This window comes from Phyllopteryx taeniolatus, chromosome 13 (genome assembly GCF_024500385.1).
Source record: "Phyllopteryx taeniolatus isolate TA_2022b chromosome 13, UOR_Ptae_1.2, whole genome shotgun sequence".
In the NCBI taxonomy this organism is placed as follows: domain Eukaryota; kingdom Metazoa; phylum Chordata; class Actinopteri; order Syngnathiformes; family Syngnathidae; genus Phyllopteryx; species Phyllopteryx taeniolatus.
Genome location: NC_084514.1, coordinates 8,534,890 through 8,552,500, shown reverse-complemented (window position 1 = coordinate 8,552,500; position 17,611 = coordinate 8,534,890). Strand labels below are relative to the sequence as shown.

The window sequence follows — 17,611 nt, the reverse complement described above, 5'->3', positions numbered from 1 at the left end:
ATGAAAAAATTATTAGCAAAATTTAATTTGGACAAAACCTTAACTTTGTTTTTTGTCAATTTGTTTTTAATTGCACAATTTTGAGTTACAAAGTTGTGTAAATTTAATTTTTTTTTTCAGACATAAAGGAAAACTTCGACGGGGGGGGGAAAAAAACAACACCCAAGTTGGATCACGTGTTTGCAATGTTGTTTTGAGTTTGTTTTGTGGGATGAAAAAAATGATTAGCAAAATTTGATTTGGATAAAAGTTTTGTTGTTTTTTGCAGGAATACATGTTTGTTGGGTGTTTTTGAGGGGAAAAGTATAATTAACTTTTATAGCAAAGAAAAGTCTTTGTTTTTGTTTCTCTTTTTGGAAAAAGAAAATTTCAACTTTTTTTAATTGCATTTTGTTCAGATTAAAAGGAAAAATGTCAAAAAAAATTTACTTGCATGGGGAAAACATGAGCTAGTAATTCTGGTGGTTTTTCAGCTCTAACAACAACAGCAACAAAAAAAGCAAGTTTGAACATGAATCGGAACGGTTTATTTGCTGGAATCAAGCTTATGAATCTTTTTTGTTGTTGTTTGTTTTGGGCATGAAAATACCTACATTTGTATTGTTGTTTGCTGCGAAAAAGAAAACACTCGATCCCCAAATGTTAGTGCTTACCGTATTGCTGAGTGAACTTGAAAGAGTTGTCGTTGAGGCACGAGAAGGCCGTCGTATTGCACGTGGCTTGACTCACTACTTTTCATTATTGATCCTGTTTAAGGGAGTGGAAAGAGCTTGAATCCCGAGTATTAATTAAACAGGAGTATTAATGAAAGATGAGAACGGTATTCACTTTACATGCTCCCGCTCACAGTAACAATCCCTGACAGTTTTTAAGGTGTGAAAGCAAAACGGGGACAAGAAACCAACTGAATTTCATCTTTGACTTAGCTCTTTTGAGCTGTTAGCATTCAAAATCAATAGCCTGCTTGCTCGACCGACACCTTTTAAGATTAAGTTCTGAACAGGAGCTTTCCTTCATCCTTTTTTTTTTTTTTTTTTAATTTTTAATTCAGGCCATCTTTGATTTGACAGTCTCCCAAATCAATGGAGTCGCAACACAATATTTGCGTGGCTGCTTTTTGTGGTAGTTGTGTATCGTTGCCATTTTGCAATGGCTGTGAGTCACTCAGTGCCTCCTCTTCCTCCTCTTCATCTTTCGACAGCAACGTCTCCAATGGGGGAAAAATATTAGAAACCCACCTGGGAAACCTGCGGACACATAGTAAAAAAAAAAAATACATTGAACGATCCCTTTCTTTGCGTTGTTTTTGTTTTGTTTTGTTTTTGTTTTACATTCACCTCTTCAGTGCAGGTATACCTAATGATTTGACTACAGTCCCCACACTGGCGGCGCTGCAGGTTTGTTCCTCTCAGCTGATGAGGACGATGACGTAGTCGGCCGCGCGCGGGAAGGAGCGGACGCCACCATTGGACGCCACCACGCAAAATAATCATCATAATGTTTTGTTCCCCCCCCTCCCCTTCTTCTCTCTCAGATGAAAGCGATGAGGGTGAGGAGGCGGTCACGGAGCTATGCGGGACAGCATCACTGACTGTGGAGGAAGAGGAGGAGGAGAAGGAGGGACATCGTGCGCGCGCCCTCCTCGCCGGAGAGCGCTGATTCACGGCTCGGCGGCGGAGCGAGAGCCGCTGCGAGCATCCATCACCGGTTAGGACCTTAAAATACTCCCCCTCGCTCCCTCACTGCTGCTTTCCTTCCCTCGTTCCTCACCCCTCCTCCTCCTCCTCTTCCTCCCTCCTCACTGACAGCTCCGCTCAGTCCCGCCAGACGCGAGGAGGTTCTGTGGGTAGGAGGACATCACCGCCAACACCACCACCACCACCATTACCACCACCACCATCACCAGGGAACCAAGGCGAGCACCTCCGGCGAATCCGATCCAAGACGCCGCTCACTGGGGGATCTGAGCCGGCTTGAGGGAGGAGGAGGGGGGGTGTCCGCGTGAATTTTAAATTTTTTGTAGGGGAGGAGGTGGTCCAGCTTCGACACGAGCTATCCAGGTAAGTGACAGCCCATAATAATCATCATAATAATGCATGTTTATGGAACGGCGTTAGAAGGGATGGATCAATAAACCCCCTCATGTGCGCACCTCAGGCTCTAATGGGTGCGCCATTGATATTCTCAAACGAACACGTCGCGTGCACAGTGTTACATGTCTGCTTTAAGTTGATGGGGCAAGGGGGCAGTATTGGGGATCCCCTTGACCCCTCCCTCGCCATCTCATGCCCCTCCACCACTTCAGGTATAGCAGATGATGATGATTAATCAGCAACAGCTGAAGCTCTGCTGAGTGTGCAGCTCAAATGACACCCACCCCCACACCCCTACACACACACACACACACTTTTTTGTTTATTAGAAGACCCCCCCCTACACACAGACACACATCCAAAAATAGAATAAGGCTGTCATGTCATGCACAGTATAAATGTGGCCCCATTTATACACGTTGCATATACAGTAGTAGCACAACCCTGTTAGGAAATCATGTAATCCAGTCTAACCATTTTAACGCTTACATAGTGCTCATTTTCCACACAGGCAAAATATGGTCCAGGCCAAGAATATCCGCATAATAATTGTCTATATCAAATTATAAATTACAGCTCTTTTCAAAATGTATTACTAGCCTGTGCAAATGGGGTGGAAACACAGACAGTTCTCGTGAATGTTTCAAATTCCCTTGTGAACGCCGTTTGCACGCTGACCGTTTTAAGATCCATGGCCCTTCAAAGACCAACAAGCGCATGTTTCTGCAGGGACCTCTGCAAATGTGCTAGAAACACAGACAGTTCACGGGACTGTTCACGCTCCCTCTTCAACACTGTTACTGGCGTCCCATAAAAATGTACATATTTACGGCATGTACAGTTTCACGATTCCCACAGTTACCGCCATTTCCCTTGATTAGAATCAGAATCAGGAGAATCATCTTTGTTGGCCAAGTATGTTTAAACACACAACGAATATGTTTCCGGTATTTGGAGCCACTCTAGTACAACAACCAACAGCCACGAGGAAAAAAAATATACATTTGGGAAATAAGAACAAATAAAGTACGGAGATTTATTGAGAAATTAAAGGGTACCAATAATGCTGCAATGCTGATACAGTGACAATTGTCCTCATGATACAGAGTTGTCAAGCGATTTACAGTGACTAGTGGTGCGATTCTGATACAATGACAATAGTGCAAATGGTGCAACGAGTACATTTGATTTCACACATACTGGTAGATCTCAAATGTATTTTAGTAGTGATGGGTCAAATTTGACCTGAACAGTATCAAAGGGTTAAGGGAGACATACTATGCTTTTTTATTTATTTTTTTATTTTTATTTTAACATTTGTTTAACCCAGTTCCCAGGTGTTTTAGTAACCCAAGGTTCAATAATTATTGACAGATTATTGATTTTGGTGCCAAGGAACTATGTTGAAGTGAGGTTAGGGAGCTTCAAGTAGTGTTTTGCCGCCATCTTGTGGCATCTACAGGCAATTGCAGTATGGATTGGCTTTTCACCGTTCACAGCAGGGGTTTGGTTTCTTCCATGCTAATTGATAGCCCTCAGCCAGCTACATGCTGCCATACGCTTGCAAAAATTAATTCATGTTTAATTAAGCCTTTATGGCAGGAGGTTCCATTTCCTGTTCTAAGGTTATCGTCGTACTCTGCTTTTTCAAAGCTGTCAATCATCCTTTAACTCTTTAACGTCATTCAACAATCGTACGAGCATAAAATGAGTTAGCAGGTGTTTGTTTGGTCCACATCCTCAAATGTTTTTAAAAAAAAAAAATGTATTGATAGTAACAAAAACTGATTACATAAACTATTCTTACTGTTATTTTTGGATGTAGCAGTGTGCAAAAGTATTAGGAACATCTTTCCTCAGCAGTGTAAATAGATGACGCAGGTGTACCTAATGGTTTGGTGCATAGCAAAATGCAATTTAGGAGAATCCCTGTAAGCCTCACTTGAAATGAGCCACGCGATTGGCTCGCTGAACATTTCCCGCTGACAGGAATACAATATCCAGGAGTGCATGAATAAATCATGTCGCTTAATAACTCGCATATATGCACAAGAGCCCCCCGCATATAAACACGAGTGATAAGTCAGCACAGTTACTGATTGCTCATCGTCAATGTTTAACACTAATTAATGCAAGTAATTACTCACTGGAGCAATCAAGTCGAATATTGTCATGTAACGTTTGGCTCACGGAGCAGGAATTAAGCGTCGCATTAATAGATTTTTAAAATTTTTTTTTTAATGAGAGTTCAGCTGGAAAGCCAAAAATGCACTTCAAACAGAGAAACCTGTAACGTGATAGTCACGGAGCTAGAAAAAGAGAATAAACGATGCGATAACTGAGTTCAAATGCAAAATTTTAAAACATGTAAAAATGATCTTCAAAGTTCAAATGTGAAGCAAAAAAAAAAAAAAGTGGAAAAAATGCAAAAACAAAACAGCAAAACAAATATACAGTGCTTATTGTCATGAAATATTTGCTTCACAAGGTAGGTAAACATAATTCAACATCCCGTTAAGTGAGTTTATTCACTTCAAATTCAAAATGAAATTAAAAAAAAGAGGAAAAATGCGCAACCTCAAAATATATTGCAATGTACAATAATATTTGCTTCACAGAGTGGGAAAGGTAACTAAACCTAACGTAAGTACACCAAGCGGGAAAAAAAAGCGGAAAGAGCAAAACATTTAAAATATTTTCAAGTAAAATTTGCTTCACGTAGCAGGAAAAATTACTTAAATGTTTTGGTAATTGAATTCATAAGCATTCAACTGCAAAAAAAAAAAAAAGCAAAAAAGGAAAAAGTAATTGAGCATCCCATTTTTTTGAGTTCATACATGTTCATACATTTGTGGAGTTCGTTCATGTTTAAATGCAAAGCAAAAGAAAAAAAGCAACAAAACAAAATATTGCAACGCAACATTTGCTTCACAGAGCAGGAAAAAGTAATAAAATGTCACTTTTGTTGAGTACATGCAAATTCAAATGCAAACCAACCCCCCTCCAGCTCCCGTAAAAAGAGAAACAAACAAAAAAAAAATGAGAAAAGCAATAAATCTATACTTTCATTGTAATTTAATATTTGCTTCACGGAGCATGAATAAGACTAATTAAACATTGCATTAACATGGCATTAATTTAGTTCATGCAAGTTCAGATGCAAAGCAAAAACAGCAACAACAAACCAAAAAAAGATTGTAACGTTCATGAAGCAAAAAGAGGTCCAGCCATCCATTTTCTGAGCCGCTTCTCCTCACTAGGGTCGCGGGCGTGCTGGAGCCTATCCCAACTATCATCGGGCAGGAGGCGGGGTACACCCTGAACTGGCTGCCAGCCAATCGCAGGGCACGTATAAACAAACAAGCATTGCAAGAAGAGGTGATTTATTTATTTTTTTTAAATAAACTTTGGGACAAGGGAGCAACTTCATGTAATTTTCTTAGTTTCCGAAAAAGGCGTTTAGTGGGAGTGCTGATACCTTCTGCTTACCATAAAGGAGAATTCCATTTTAATTTAAGAAGGGGAAGCTTGAAAATTTTAATAAATTGCAATGCAATTGACAATGCTTTTACATTTGCTGTACACTGGTACAGCAAATACAGTGGTGCCTTGAGATACGAGTGCCCTGACTCACGGGTTTTCCAAGATATGAGCTGTCATTTTGCCAGTAGTTTTCTTGTCCTGTGAGCAACAATTTGAGATCCGAGCGCTGTAGGATGGGAGTGAACTCAACTTGCTTAACGACAAGCAGCAGTGTGGCAGATGGTCAAATCTTTTTCAAAAATTGGCTTCAAGCTGTTGATTGCCACTCCCAGTTGAAGTCTACTGTCAAACTGAGCATAAAACAAAGACACATTGTCTATTTAAAACAACCACATAACTTTGCCTCAAAGTGTGCTAGCTTAATGCTAACACATAATGGGAATTGCCATAGAGGGGCTAATAAATTGCATCTGTTTTGCAGTATCATCCTAGAAGTGACAGATATTTGAACTCAAATGATGGAGCAACACGTAGACAAATAATATACTCACAAGCGTATATTCTCTATCCTTTGCGAAGAAAGAATAATCTTACTGAGGCTTACTGAGCTGTATATCCGTATGTCTGTATTATATTGCCTCCATGTGGCCAAGACAGACGCCAGAGGGAGCAGCACAACATATATTGAACTGAAGCAAAAAATGTGGCAAAAACGGTTTGATTTCTTATTTGGATTCCCATTCATTTCAATGGGGGATGATGATGTGAGATATGAGTGTTTTGAGGTACAAGCGTGGTCATGACTGATGGAACAAATTAACTCGTATCTCAAGGCTCCACTGTATAAGAAAAGTGCTACTGAGAGTAATATTTTTTTTTCGGTTTTTCAACCTGCACATTGTTTAAACACAAACGCAAGTTGGAAGGGTTAAAAATAAAAATTAATGGCTATTTCATATTAATGACATGAACTCACGTTAGTTAAAATCTTCATGCAATAAAAAAATTACAGACTGCCAAAAATGGCAATGAACAAGCTGAACGGGTTGGAAAATGAACAAGGCCTTAGGGTCAAAAAACATCTGGTGACAGTCCCTATGGGGCAAAAAAGAGTCATTAAATATGCAAATTGTTGTAGCGTATCTGCTCATTTAGAAGTTACTAACACACACACACACTTAAGTCCAGCCATTGAGAAAATCAATAGTCAAAAAAATCAACAGCTTGTGAAGTGGCTTTGATGTAATAGTCTTAACGAGCGTAATTGACAAACACAGGGTGGGAGTGTCTATTATTATTGAGTGCTTAATCAATGTTGTAAATCTTTGGGACACGGAAGATGCTACAAATGGACGCGTTGTGAACTTATTTGGTTTTATTAGGTGGACTGTTCCATTCATGGCGAACAATCAAAAGAAATAGAACATAATTTCATCCAGATCCACCACCCCACTACTAAGCTTTTGGCACAATGCTAACGTTAGCATAACTAACAAAGGACCATCAAAAATTACACTTTATTTATTTATTTATTGCTCTCTTTTTTTGTTTGGAATAGGTATAAAAAATTCCTGCATCTGTGTCAAAACTGTATTTTTTTTTTTTATGTAAAATTTTTCATTTTTGCGTAATCCAGGTAGCTAGTTTACAACCATCAGACTCACACTCTCTGCACCTGGCAGAGGAAATAATGTTTGGCACCTGTGTAAAAATTTTTTCACAGTAATTGTTAGTTTTTTCATACTCCAGCTAGCTAGCTAGCGAGCTAACCTACAAATGGTGATCAAAATATAACCTCCCTCAAATACAAATACCCACACCCACGTCGTCATTGTTTTGGTTTTTCTTATTACCCCCTTTAGGGGTAATACAGCTAGCTAGCTAGCTAGCCTACAAATGGTGATCAAAACATAACCTCCAGACTTGCACTATTCATGCTCGGCAGAGGTAATGAAAATTCATGTATCTGGATCATTTTCTTAGCTAGCTAAAAACGAAAACGGCTAAAAACGGCAGCACTTGCACTCTTCCAGCTTGGCAGAGGTAAACATTCCTGTCTGGATCCGTACCAAAATGTTATTGTTTCTTTCATTACTTTAAAAAAAAAATATTAATGAACTAACCAACTTTAATGAAAGCATAACCTCCAGCCTCATGCTTTTCAGAAAACATTTTCCTTTTTTTTTTTTTTTTTTTTTGTGCAAGCCAGCTAGCAAGCCAACCTACAAATGTTGCTCAAACTGTAACAAACTAATCTAACTAACTAACCAACTAACTAACAAATGTAAATCAAAACATAACCTCCAGCCTTGCATTTTACAATAGTGGCAGAAGTATGAGACATTTTTAAAAATGAATAAAATATATCATCCACAGTATAATCGTAAACGTTATAAAACAGAGCCATGGTGGTTGTGAAGTTAGCTTGCCGACCAGATGGAATCCGCTTCCACATGACCTCAGCCGTTAGCTCTAAACGGGTTGTCAGCTCGCATCCCGTCGAGGTGGTGGAGGTGCGTTAAGATGGAGCGGTTAGCGGATAACATGGTCAAAGACATCTGCGCCGTCTTTTCTTTCACTTTTGATGCTCTCTTGCCAATTGGCTTGCCTTTTTTTTTTTTTTTTTTTTTGCCAATGCGACATTTTGGACACTGTTTAGTCGGGCAGCAGCTCCTGCTGAGCGAGCTAGTCTGCTTCCCGACCAGCACGTTTGTGTTTTTTAATGGTTTTTTTCACCCCCCTCCTCCCATGGGAATTGAAGAAAATCAGGCTCCAATCGGCATAATTGGTCTCCACATCCAAAAGCCAAAGTCAACTCCCGTGATTATAAATACGTCCGCAGGGTAGCGTTTTATTAAACAAACCTTATCTACATTTTTTTTCTTTTTTCTTTCTTCTTCCCAGACTTGAAAAACGAATGCATTTTCAGAGAGAGCGAGGGGGATATTTTGTCCGGCCCGCCTCCCACGGAGGAAATCAACTTGTCGCGATTATGCCGCTTGTAAAGTAGGTCGCCCCATCTGAATTTATGCACTCGTGAAATTGGGGGAAACTCTCGCCCACGCCGTTTCCTTATGTGAAAAGATGTGGAACCACTCCATTAATAGAAGTCACTCAACTGTTAAACGTGCAGCTAGTTAGCTAGAGAGACGCTAATGTAGCCGTCTACATTTTCTGTCAAACAGTACCAATAGATGCCAGTACCAAATGCACAGACGATGCGAGTCAAAGCCCTTTTTTTCACAAAAAGCTTGCAACTGAGAGTCCTAGCAAGCCATCAAAAGTGGAGGAAAAACAAGAATTGGAATCCTAGCAGAATAAAACAAGTAGCAGTCTATATCTTTATTCAGTACGTTTTTGTTGGACAGCACCAATTGATGGACTCAAAGGCTTAGAAGTGCCAAATCAAAGTTCTGTTGTGGACAAAAGAGTCCTACCAAGCCAAGGGGAATTGTAGGAAAACAGGAAGCAGAAGCCAAGCAGTAGTAACTGCTAAATATCGCGTAGCAAAAGCAACACTTGGTTTCAGTCACTGATTAATAATGATCATCTTGAAATGTCATTACTAAGCATAAGAAACTTGAAGCATACAACAATTAGCTAGCTAGCAGCTAGCATTAGATGCCCACATGGCAGTCGCTATCTTTATTTGGTGCTTCTTCTTGTCAGATAGCACAAATGGGTTGCTTGAAATGCATGAAAGCAAAATCGTAGTCAGTTTATTCACAAAAAGCTCGCGACTGAAGTCAAGGGGAATGGCGGGAAACCGGGAAGTAGAAATCTACCAAAATAAAAATAGTACTTAATATGGCTTATTGGAAGATAAGGTAGATCATGTCGTTAAAAGTATTTTCCTGTGTTTTGTTCAGGTGGTCGAAGTTAAGGCCCAGTGCTGGATTGCAGTGCAGTAAGACCCTTGAGACCAAGGAGGGTGCATGGAGGGCTCCAGGCTTCTAAGTCCGGGGTGTTTGGCCTGCCTCTGGTTTGGACTGGCCTCGGCAGCGGCCCGGGCCACCCCGAGCTCGCCGCTGAACCCCGACAACGCAACGTGCTCGGGGAACTCCAAGTGCAGGCCCGGCATCATCCTGCCTATTTGGTACCCAGAGGACCCGTCCATGGGCGACAAGATCGCGCGGGTTATCGTGTACTTTGTGGCCATGATCTACATGTTCCTGGGTGTGTCCATCATCGCTGACCGCTTCATGGCAGCCATCGAGGTCATCACGTCCCAGGAGAAGGAGGTGGTCATCCGGAGGCCAAATGGCGAGACCACCACGGCCACCATCCGCGTGTGGAACGAGACGGTATCCAACCTCACCCTCATGGCGCTGGGATCCTCCGCCCCGGAGATCCTGCTGTCCATCATCGAGGTCTGCGGGCACGAGTTCAAAGCTGGCGAGCTGGGGCCGTCCACCATCGTAGGCAGTGCTGCCTTCAACATGTTCGTCATCGTGGGCCTGTGCGTGTCTGTCATCCCCCAGGGCGAGGTGCGCAAAGTCAAGCACCTGCGGGTGTTCTTCATCACGGCCGGCTGGAGCATCTTTGCATATATTTGGCTCTACATGATCCTGGCTGTCTTCTCACCCAACGTGGTGCAGGTTTGGGAGGGCCTCCTGACGCTAGCCTTCTTTCCCATCTGCGTGCTGCTGGCCTGGGTGGCCGACCGCCGACTGCTCTTCTACAAGTTCATGCGCCGGAAGTACCGTTCCGACAAGCACCGTGGTGTCATCATCGAGACTGAGGCGGAGCGCTCCTCCAAGGGCATCGAGATGGACGGGAAGATGGTCAACTCCCACTTTATGGACGGCGGCGTCAACCTGATGGGCCCGGCAGAGGGCAGGGAGGCAGACGAGTCCCGCCGTGACATGATCCGCATCCTCAAGGACCTAAAGCAGAAGCACCCGGAGAAGGAGCTGGACCAGCTGGTGGAGATGGCCAACTACTACGCTCTGTCCCACCAGCAGAAGAGCCGCGCATTCTACCGCATCCAAGCCACGCGCATGATGACGGGCGCCGGCAACATCCTGAAGAAGCACGTGGCCGAGCAGGCTAGAAAGTGCACCAGCATGGCAGAGGTGCGCGTGGACGAGCCCGAGGAGTACGTGTCACGCGTGGCCTTCGAGCCTGCCGCCTACCAGTGCCTAGAGAACTGCGGTGCTGCCATCCTCACCGTCACCCGGCGGGGCGGTGATATGGGCAAGACCGTGTGCGTGGACTACAAGACGGAGGACGGCTCGGCCAATGCGGGCGCTGACTACGAGTTCACTGAGGGCACGCTGGTCTTCAAGCCCGGCGAGACGCTGAAGGACATCAGCGTGGGCATCATCGACGATGACATCTTTGAGGAGGACGAGCACTTCTTCGTGCGCCTGGGTAACCTGCGCGTGCTGGAGACAGAAGAGGAGCTGCTGTCCGCAAACAGCCTGCCGTACCCCAAAGCGGCGCTAGGCTTCCCCGCCGTGGCCACTGTCACCATCCTGGATGACGACCACGCCGGCATCTTTACCTTTGAGAGCGGCGTGGTGCACGTCAGCGAAAGCGTGTGTGTCATGGAGATGAAAGTGCTGAGGACGTCGGGCGCCCGGGGCACGGTCATTGTGCCTTACCGCACCATGGAGGGGCTAGCAAAGGGGGGCGGCGAGGATTTCGAGGACACATACGGCGAGCTGGAGTTCAAGAATGATGAGACCTGGTAAGACAGCTGTTTTCACTTGAACTGACAAATACATTAACCCCCCCCTGCATATTCACAGTTTGGCATTCGCTACTTCACCTATTCACTGATTTTATTTGCTTTTTATAACTTATCTTCCGTTATTCACTGAAAAACTCACCTACCACCTGTCCATTGTTTTTGTGCTCAAGCCAAAGCAATACTGTTACTGCTTTGGCGCCATCTGGTGAGAACTTGGTGCTGAAGTGAGTTGAGGTAGCTTTTTGCCACCCCCTTTTGGCATCTATAGGCAACGACAAGACGGTATGAACAAAAGAGATGCATTCTCATGTTGTTTTTTGGATGGCTAGCTTTTGTGGTCTTGGTCGAGGTCAGTTATTATATTTGTTTAAATGTACTGTGTGTTGTAAATTGTGCCTTTTTTCCTGCTGGCTTCAATTGCCTGAAAGGGCCAGACAAGAACATCAGTTAACACTGGTGTATTCTGATGTCGTTTATTTGGACGTTTAGCAATCATGCGTTATATCCTCTACTGTGTGTATTATGCTTTTTTCCGGAACTGACTTTTGTCCGGCTTCTGATTAGCTTAAATGGCCTTATGTTATACATTACATATTCAAGTTTGAAAACAGTGGGGAATTATTTTTGACAGTTATCAACTTTTTGGCCTTGGTAGAGGTTATGCCTTTTCCATAAAAGACTTTCTTCCGGCATGTAATTGGATGAAATGGCCTTATGATAAAAAAAAAACAAAAAAACGGTGGCACATTCTCATACTGTAGTTATTTTTGATGGTTAACTAGCGTTTGGGCTTACTGGAGCTCGATATCATGTTATATCGTACATTATTATTTATGTTGTGACTTGTGCCTTTTATGGGAATGCCTTGCTTCTGGCATCTGATTGGCTAGAATGGCCTGGCGCCAAGGGTTGAAAAGCCATTAAGTATGAACAGCAGTGGTGCGTTTTTAAACAAACAAACATATGTCAGACTACTGCAATAAAATCTTGTATTCCGATACCACCGCATCCCGTTCTTTACGGTCATTGGACTTTATCTTGTCAACTCAAATGCGACCGGATACACTCGTTACCGTGGCGACGACAACAAGCGTGGAGCGCGCCGACTTTGTATTATTAGGACAAAAATGGGGAAAAACGTGTGTTGGTGGTCACCGGTGCTAAAGACAGGAAAGGACGTTCGTTTAAGGCTTGCTTGAGGCATGTTCCCGTACTTTTAATACCATACGGCTCACAAGCAGGCAACAAAAACGTTATGTAGCCTAGCAAGCTAGTGCTAGCACTAACGGTTGTACGTAAACATGCCGCCGTTCTGTCGAATCATGCTCTAAAGTTTCGGTGTGGGTGAAGTCATTTAATTAAAAATAAAGTGATTTAATTACAGTAAGTTAGCACCCATTATTTCTGTCATGTTGTAATGTTGGTTTGACCTGACTGATGAGGATACACGATCTGACTCGAGCAGTGATTTCCAACATTTATGGAGCCAAGGAACATATTTTACAATTGAAAAATCTCACGGCACACCAACAAACAAAAATATGGATACATTAATGACTATTTACTTCCTGCCATCTAATGGAAGACCATTCATTTGTTGTCTGTCACTATGCCTCACTGGCATAAATACAGGAACAAAGATACATTATTTATTGTAAATGTAATTTTTTGAGCAATTAAGTACACAAGTATATACAGTAAATGAACAGGTCATTTAAATAGACACATTCCTCCATCTTGTGATCGGATCGGTGATCAGTTATCGTTTTTTTAAACTCGCTAATCGGCCCCAAAAATCCTGATCATGTAAAGCCTAGTTTTTAAGCCTAGTTTCTCATCCAAGCATGCATACCCTTGTTTTCTTCCTCTTGTCCCAGTGCTCCCATGTGTGTATGTGTGTACATGCATGTGTGTGTGTGTGTGTGTGTGTGTGTGTGTGTGTGTTGCACGCAAGGGGGATTCAACGTGAGGATTTGTCACACAACAACTGCGGCAACAGGAGGTCCTGAGCTAACCTGGCGTCTCTAATCCCAGAGGATTGTTTTTTGTTGTGACCCCCCCCAATTTTCCTTTGTTTTATTTTGATTGTTTACGTGTGTCACTTTGCTTTGGAAGCCAAGCAATCACACAAAGTATAACAGTGACGTGTGTCAGTATTCAGACTAGAGATGAAAGGATATAAAAACTCATATCATGATTAATATTAGCAAAACAATCGCGGCTATCGCTGTGCAACACCATATTACCTCCATATTAATGAAAGAAACACGTCAGATATTTGCTCATGGGAAAGGCAAAACATTAGGTACACACTTGCACACTCTAAAAAGGGCCAAAGCAGTGTTGCTCAAAATATTAGCCCCCCACAAGAACAAAATAAATTCAACAAAAACTATTAAAATATTATAATTTTTGTTATTGATTAATGGTAAAATGTTAGGAAACAAACGACACAAATATGAGAAAAAACTTAAATATTTAAGAAAAACATTAGATTAAATAATAGATATTTGAAAAAAAAACAACAACACAAGTATTACCTGGAAAATACCCAAACATTCAAAAATATAAAACAAATTTAGACTAAATACATACAAATATTATTTTAATATTACCCAAAAATATTAGAAAATAATGATTTATGAACAAAAATCGTACAAAACCAAAAAATAGATTTAAAATCCACAAAGATTTGGGAAAAATATGAATATATTAGAAAAAAATTATTAGGAAAAGTTTGAATAAAAACATACAAAAGTACTGGAGAAATAGATAAAAATATGAAAAAAAACATGACAAAATATTAGAAAATAATGAATACTGGACAAAAATAATAAATGGGAAATAAACAAATGTCTAAACAATAGAAAAATATTAGAGGTAAATATTGTATGGAAAGTACATGAATATTAGAAATTGGGTGGAAAAATACACAAATATTAGGGGACAAATATTCAATTCTTCTTTCGCAAGTTTACCACTGAACTAAAGCTACTAGACGCTAAATACGGTAGTAACAATAATTACAATTTAAAACGGTCATACTAATTGTGTGAAACGCTATCACACAACGAACAGACTGATGAGCGCACGGGTCCCATTACTGTAAATTGCATCGTTGAGTTATGGTGTACGTAAATGTCGTACGTACTCTTTCCTAATTCATGAGAATACCGTACAGAGGGCAAAAAAGTAAAAACCGAGACGTTGTCCCCACCTTTTTTTTGGTCCCGTACGTGTAAACTCTACGGAATTGCATTGCTGGAAATATTGATTTTTTTTTTTTTTTTCTCCTCGCACACAAGGGCACTGAGGCTGTGAATCAAATTGACATCTGCACATCTGACATCCTCTGCTCCAGCAGGACCTTCTGCTCGTGTCACAACTCTAGGGAGGACGAGTGTCAGGGTGATCAGCAGGGCTCCTGGGGGCACGCCGGTCTCTCTACGGGGGAAGTTGTCTTGATTTATGTACAAGAGAGACTCCCCGGTGGGTGCACGCAGAAAGGAAGAGCACTTGTATTATGGCCAGAATGGTGTTGTTGTTGTTGTGCGTTGTGTATTGATCCGTCCATTGTGTTGGGACCGGTGTGTACAATGTGACGTCCAGTCAAATGATGAATAGCGCACAGGCGGGCCAAAAGCTCGGAAAGGTTCCCAAAATGACAAATTCCCAAATTCCCTTGGTTTGGAGGACAGGTCGCAGGATTACAGTCCACTTGTCTTGTGTGGGGCAGGATGAATGGACGCTGGATGGATGATAGGATTTCTGGGTTGTCCGGTGAGTTGATACATACATGGATGACGGAGGAACAGATGGATGATGGCTGGAGGGATGGAAGGAGGGAGAGATTTATACATGATATCCACGAGGGAGTTTGAAACAATCCAGAGAACTGTCTGTGTTTCCACCACATTTGCAGCAAATTTTCAGTGACAGTCGGAATCTGAAAAAACCTCCAAGGCTTTATGGACAATAATGTAGCTTTTTCGCCGTGCTGCTACGTGAGCGCCGTTTTGGGGCGGCAGCTGTTTGTCGGCAGAGGCGTCCTCCCCGGGGACACCGCGTGTTTAACAAGGCGCTGATACATTCATGAACAAATGAGTGGTGCGCGGCGGACAGAGCGCAATTAGCTGCGCTAATTGCCGCCACCGCCACGCCTCCGCATGCTTGTAAGCGCAGCATTTTACGTCAGGGGTTCTCAAACTTTTTGGGTCCACGGACCCCTTTCACGGGAGAGATTATTTGGAAGAACCGCTCTATAATCATAATTCCAGTTAAACATAACTATCGTGTATCCCTGAAGGCGCTAGGAAATCCAAAGTTGCCTGTTTTCAAGAAAAGAAGTCATCATTTTACGATAACAAATTGACATTTTTAGTAACATAAAGTTGTAATGTCATGAGATTAAAGTCATACAGTAGTGCTGCCTTGAGATCAAGTGACTTGACTTACGAGTTTGCTGAGATATGAGCCGTCGTTCGGACGATTTCTTTTTGCTTTGATTTAGACTCGAGATTGGAGTGCTGTATGGTGGCAGTGGCAACTCTACTCCTGTCAAAATAAGCAGCACTTTGGCAAATAGTGAACAATTCAAAAAGCTTCAGTCTCTTTAATGGTACTCCCAGCTGAAGTTTACTGTCAAACTAAACATAAAACAAAGATGTTGTGTACTTGTAACAACCACATAGCCTACTAACAAATAATGAGATATGCCATAGGCACACGAGCTAACAATCCGCATCTATGTGTCTATTTATGAACATTGTCAAGGTACGAATTACACTCCTATCTCATGGCAGCACTGTATTAGGGGGAAAAAAAATATAAAAATATTTCAACAAAAATAAAAAAAAAATTTACAATTTTGGAGGAGGTGAAAAATATACAAATATTAAAGAATGCAAAATTATTACAGAGAAAATAAAAAAAAATTATCAGGCAAAAATATTTTAAAATAATGGAAGAATATTAGAAAAAGTAAAAAATATATATAAAATATTAGACAATAATTAAAGAAATACTAAAAAAAATATTCAATGGAAAAAACAAATATTTGGAAAAATCCCCAAATGTTAGATGCAAAAATACACAAATATTGGGGAGAAAAGTACAATCTGGTCCTTAAATGTCAGTATACACTGAATGATGGGACATAATAATCGACAGTGGACCCCCGCTATTTGTGGGGGATAGTGACTGGGCCGGACCGCGAATAGCCAAAATCATTGGATAACTAACGCTCATTATAAGCGCATTGAAAAAAAAAAACTATCTTTTTTTTTTTTTTAAACCCCCAAATTCTTCAATAAGTTGAGGATAGACTGCCAATAAACATTTATTGGGTTGGTTCCTAAAAAAAGAAAAAAAGAACTGAAAAAAAAGAAGAAAAATCAAGAAATTAGGTGAATCCGCTGATGCCGAATGCATGTGAGTGTCCACTGTATTACAAATTATTTTGCGTGCCCCGAGGGATTCAGGGACCCCAACTTGAGAACCACCGCCTTGCATCCCTGAAGCCGTGTAGCCATTTTCAGTTTTAGCTTTTGCATGCTCGTCCAACCTCCTTCCTTCGGCGATGTGCTCGGAATGCGCGCCGGTGTCGTGACTGACGCCACACGTGTCCGCAAAACTGCTGACCGCATGGATTTTTTGCTAGAACTTGCACAGGCGTCCTGGAATAGCCCTTAACCCCACCCCACCCCGCCCCCTGCCTCCACCACTAGCTCGTTTATTCACCACTTGTCTGCTTGGATTCCAGTAAACCCTAAACCTCAATGTAGCTGTGTGTGAGTACAGTATACCCCCTGGGTATCAATGCGGTTATGTTCACGCACTAAGATTTACAGAACTGCGCGTTGTTGTACACAATCAGTATCCGTGTAGTGGTACACAAGTACAACCCGAGTGTCAATGAGTGTCGTGAAATGACGCAGATTGTGTGGTTAAAAACACCTAAGAGGTAGTTCGTGAGACATTTTCTTATGTGGGCAAGCATATTGGAGCTGCTAAACGCTAGACGTACGTACACATGCACGCACACTCACACTCTTTAATTCTCACTCACTCATGCGCCAGGGTTATAATAGTTTGGAAGTTTTAATAATAGTTTATATTTTGTTTTGACTTTTTGTTTTTCAAATTGAGTCAGTTTTCTTAGTTTTTACTAAAGTTTTTCATTTTCATGAAAATGTTTCATGATAGTTTAACTTTTTTTTTATACGGGGTATTTGTCGAGTTAAAAACAAAAAAAAGAGGACACAATAAGTTATTGTGTAATAAAAACTACACAAAAAATACAATTTGGAAAAAATATATTAATTTACTCACGGATAAATAA

At 41.6% G+C, this 17,611-nt stretch overlaps 1 protein-coding gene across 8 annotated transcripts in view; it reads left to right on the top strand.

The window, feature by feature from the left end:
- Window positions 1-1,428: 1,428 nt before the first annotated feature.
- slc8a3 (solute carrier family 8 member 3) overlaps window positions 1,429-17,611 on the top strand; it is a 53,448-nt gene continuing 37,265 nt past the window's right edge. For 2 of the 8 annotated variants that reach the window (XM_061794932.1, XM_061794931.1), the window contains exons 1-3: window positions 1,429-1,707; window positions 1,809-2,060; window positions 9,446-11,268. In XM_061794932.1, the coding sequence (XP_061650916.1) occupies window positions 9,512-11,268 (1,757 nt within the window). In that variant the 5' untranslated portion in view covers window positions 1,429-1,707; window positions 1,809-2,060; window positions 9,446-9,511. Of the gene's footprint in view, window positions 1,708-1,808; window positions 2,061-7,274; window positions 7,620-8,010; window positions 8,090-8,276; window positions 8,583-9,445; window positions 11,269-17,611 lie in introns of those variants that run through there. The other 6 variants (XM_061794937.1, XM_061794935.1, XM_061794934.1 and 3 more) reach the window with 6 other exon arrangements.